Source organism: Loa loa (genome assembly GCF_000183805.2).
Source record: "Loa loa unplaced genomic scaffold supercont3.850, whole genome shotgun sequence".
Taxonomy (NCBI): Eukaryota; Metazoa; Nematoda; class Chromadorea; order Rhabditida; family Onchocercidae; genus Loa; species Loa loa.
Window position 1 is genome coordinate 1 of NW_018109030.1, and position 4,605 is coordinate 4,605.

A 4,605-nucleotide genomic window follows, 5' to 3' on the forward strand; every position below is an offset into this window, starting at 1 on the left:
CAAAGTTATTTACAAATTGTCAAACTCAAAAATTGCAAAGGAATGAAATCATTTGATTGCAGTATTCTAAGTTACATACTTGCAATAGCTTCTTTTACTTATTATCGCCAATTTGAAATATCAATGTGCTTTATTTTCTAAAATGATATCATTGTCGTATAAATTGTCCAGCTTAGTAAGAAAATGGTACTGTAAGATTATTCAATAACAATAATGTGAGTCCAAGAAATATTCATATAAGTGAATTATATATGGAAATTTTCACTGAAATTCAGGTGTACAACAAACTTCGTTATATGCATTAACCTTACCAATTGCTATAATATGGACAGAAAAATATATCAGGAAAACTACGGAAAAAAATTGCCAGAAGGCTATGGAATTTACAGGCCCAGAAGCAGCTCATCATTACCTTGTATGTATTTTGATGTATTTTTGCACTTAATTTTTAGAAGTTATGTTAGAAAAAATCATGCGACACATCTTCATTTAAAAACTCTGCCAAATAATGAGCTAAGATGTCAGAAGTAAGTTCCAATTTTTTTTGCCTTGCCAGTTTGTGTCGAAGAGAAGAGAACGAGGACATGAGGGATAATTAGGAGAGCAAATTGGAGATTAAATTACCACATTAAAAAAGTTTGAACCTAATCCCATTACTCAATTTGAAATTTAATTGCAATAACCTTAATATAGTTCCAAGATGTCAAACTTGATTTGTAGCAAACACCTGCTTTTACCTCTTACTTTAACTATCGTTACAAGCATGGTCCATCTCAAGTCATTGCTATCTCTTACTGCATTTAAAATTATTTTGTTCGCATCTGTTGCGTTTCCTTTTCTATTTATGTGACGTAAAAAAAGTCAAATTTTAGCACTTTTTTTTTTAGATTTGTGACAGATATTAGAAAATATTACTTTCAACTGCATTATTTGCATTGTTAGTTACGAGCAAATCATTGTTCATTTCGAAAATTATTTGACAAAATTAATTGGACAAAATAAATTGGACAAAATTTATTTAGATATTTCTTCTCATGATAAGGATTGTTAAAGAAAGTTAGCTAAAGGAATTGGCTGCCTTGTAAACTATATTCGATATGTACATAGAAAAAATATTTCTATGTACATATCGAACGGATAAGATTTCGCAGTGAATTTTGAAATTATAATTTTTATTTTTCAGACAATTTTCGAAACACCTGCAGGAAACAATGCTTGGAACTTGCAGCGACCACTTAGGCAGCATTAACAGTGCTCAACAATTGGCTAATTGAAAAGAGAAAAACGTCGCAAACTACAAGTCAAGTAAATCTGAAAACGATATGTTTAGGAAATGTTGAAGAAATAAAAAATATCACTGATCTGATTGGTAGCACATATTTGCATAATTGGATTTCTGTATTCGCTAATAATCTGTTATCGTCATCAGTAAACTTTTACCAACATCTTATATTCGTGTCAAAAAACACGAACTTCAACGTCAGTTTCTTTCAAACCAGATAAAGTATAATTTTGGTGCTTGAAGTGAGATAATGTTCGGTAGTATAATTGCAAGTGCAAAACAGGCAAAAGTAAAATTAGTGAGACTCTTCAATGAAGTGGAACGGATAGATCTAATATTATTCGATAAAAACCTGATAAAGGAAGAACTACGAAATGAATACTGGCCTTCTCGCAACAGTTATTAAAAAATGGTTGAAATATATCCAACAAATCATGGTCCGCACAGGAGAAAGAAGTATGCAGAAATGGCGAACGACGACAAAAGTATTTTGAAATTGTTTTTTTTTTTTACAGTATAATTTTGGTGCTAGAGAGAAACTACCGCAACGCTGACCATGTAAAGGACCACTAATAAGTTAGTTCTTTGATGTATAGCTTAAAGTGATAAGGACAAGGGAACAACTGAGAGAGTTTCTCAAAGAAAGAGTTCCTTCAAGTAGCTTATTCCCTAACGGTAGATCTGCCACAGTTGCCATTAATCGCGTTCAGTGGTACCTTAAAGGCTGAAGGAAATTCTGAAGCATTTTCAATGCTACGACACAAGAGATTCTAGACATTCAAAAATTGAACTATGCAATGTCCTGCTTAAAAGAAAATGTTCTACAAGCAATAGCAGACTATACCGAGCACAGGGAAACTATAGAATTTGAAGAAAAATATTATTAGACAAAAAATGGAGAAAGATTTGGGGAGTTGTCCATTATTGAAAAATCGCTTTGCTACGAACAAAGCTGCATAAAACGAAATAACTAGAAGTCAAGTGATGAGGTAATCGAGAAAATGATTGGATAATTAGAATCAATAAATATTTTTGGACACTGAAATGAAAAGTTATTCCAAAATCCAAAAAAAAGACTTGTCCAAAAGAGTTATTCGATCAACATTTGAAACACCTGTGAAATCAGAGAAAGCATTAAGATGGAAAAATTTAACAAGCGTTAATATCTCAATAACATATGAAACAATACAGCAAAAATTTGATCTCTGTATTCAAACAAAAAGTTAATGCAATCAATTCATTTGTGTTTCCAGTCATTCTGTAAGTTTTACCACTTCCAATAATTCTATAAGTAAAAAGCAGTGAATTCTTTTCACGGATAAGATTTTCGATCAAATTCAAAACAATACCTCAAGACACTACTCGTTGATTATCATTATCATCAAAGATGTATGAAAATTCGTAAATACCTTCCAACTCCAAATTATTTAATCGCTTAACTAAAGTTCAGTAATTAACCGAAGTTGAAAACGGAGAAGAAATTGAAGCAAAGGAATCATTAATATATTTCTGTCGCAGAACCAAATCATAGCAAAAAGCTATTTAGTATAATACTAATTTAGTATAATACTTGATAATAGCGATAATAGTTAGAGAGAGAGAGAGAGGGATTGAAATTAAATTTCTATAATTATTATTTTTTGAAAATGGTAAAGAAAAAAAAATTAAACTTACCTCCTTTACATATTCCTGTTCTCCTCTTTGATCATTTCCCGCTTCTTCGGCTACATCGATGGGTTCTAGTTTTTTTTTTTTTTGACCATTTTCGCGGCTTCTGTAATAAACGCGAAACATCTCGAACTCACCGATTTGAACAAGGAGGACAAGAAAGTGGTCAAGAAAAAATTTCTGGAACCCGTTGACAACCAATGGACTCTCGGTAATATTACTGTGATTTAAATTTGGTTATCCGATTGGATCCATTAGACCTATTCGTCCTATTTCGTCCTACCACGTTCATCTATAAAATAAATTATGATTTAATGGCAAATTTAAATTTTAATATTCGATTTCCACAGGAAATTCACCCAATCAATGATTAACCTTTCCTGCCTTTCATGATATAACGATGTTAATGAGGATCATGTGGGAGTGATTCTCTACTTTGATCTGGGCAATAAATCGGTATTTCCAAGAGGCAATCCTATAATCACTGATGAACATAACTTTCATCTAGTACAATTTCAGTTTCCGGTTCTGATTAATTTAAAGTTTCCAATTAATTTTCTAGAAAAAAACCGAAATAAAAGTACGGTTTCATACAATGATTCGAGATCCGCTCGGAATCTACAGGATGCAATCTTTCACAGCAACCTGGAACTCCTAGAAATCCTTGCTCACCAATACTCGGTGGTCCTGGTGATTTTTTGGTCCTGTGATGCTGAGTTGCATTTATGATTAATGGTAAATTTCCATAAATTGACTGATATAAAATTAAACAATAGAAGCTAACCCATTGGTCCAGGTATTCTTTGTAGTCCTGGAGGACCAATAAGAGTTTAATTCCTGGTCTCTCCTGTAATATCTGAGTTGATGGATCAAGTGGTTCTGGTAGGCCAGGTGTTCCATCGGTCTCATTGGTTCCATATCTCCTGGCATTCCAGATATATCATCTAGTCTACCACGCTCTGGCTGACAGTTGGCAGGAAAGTTATTACCAAGAAAAATTCGATACTTATTAGAAAAAGTATCGATTAGCTTTCTCCTTCAATCAAATTTATTGACTGATAAAAATACAACTGAGCAAAAGTTTACTAACTATTGCAGGTAGTCCAGTTCACCTCGGTTACCTTATTGCCTTTTTTTCCCTTTTATGATTTCACTAAAAAAAATTCTGCTCAGAAAATTAATGAATGAGAGAAATGAAAAATCCTAACAAGCACCGGTAACTTGCAAATCACTCCTTCTTCTCCATGCAACATTTAAGTACTGTAATCCAAGAAGGACGGAAAAAAACATTGCTGAATCTAGCCTTGATACCAATTATTCATTAGCATGTTATCAATTAGGTATCAGTAAAATTAGGTATCGATATAACCAGTATTAACAACCTTAATAACAATTAAAATTAAGACAATACAAGATGTAAAGTTCAAATACTACTAAAATTCAAAAATTCATTGCAGCAGAAGTCAAAGTGATTTGATTCGTTCGTTGGGATTTAATTACTTCACAAAAGTGTCAATTGATGGAAAATTAAGTAACTATACATGCACAAATACTTAATAGACTATTTTCATACCTGTTATCATATATGTGCAATAAATGAAAGAATAAAAATATAAATATAAACGAGTAATTAAATAATTTGATTTGATTAAATT

At 32.0% G+C, this 4,605-nt stretch overlaps 1 protein-coding gene across 1 annotated transcript; it reads right to left on the minus strand.

Moving 5' to 3' along the window:
• Window positions 1-2,956: 2,956 nt before the first annotated feature.
• LOAG_09682 (hypothetical protein) lies at window positions 2,957-3,880 on the minus strand (the record flags this gene model as incomplete). The annotated part of the gene is made up of 3 exons (XM_003145209.2): window positions 2,957-3,056; window positions 3,535-3,654; window positions 3,735-3,880. Coding segments are annotated over 3 exons (366 nt in total), but the record flags the coding sequence as incomplete, so codon positions are not given.
• Window positions 3,881-4,605: the final 725 nt, after the last annotated feature.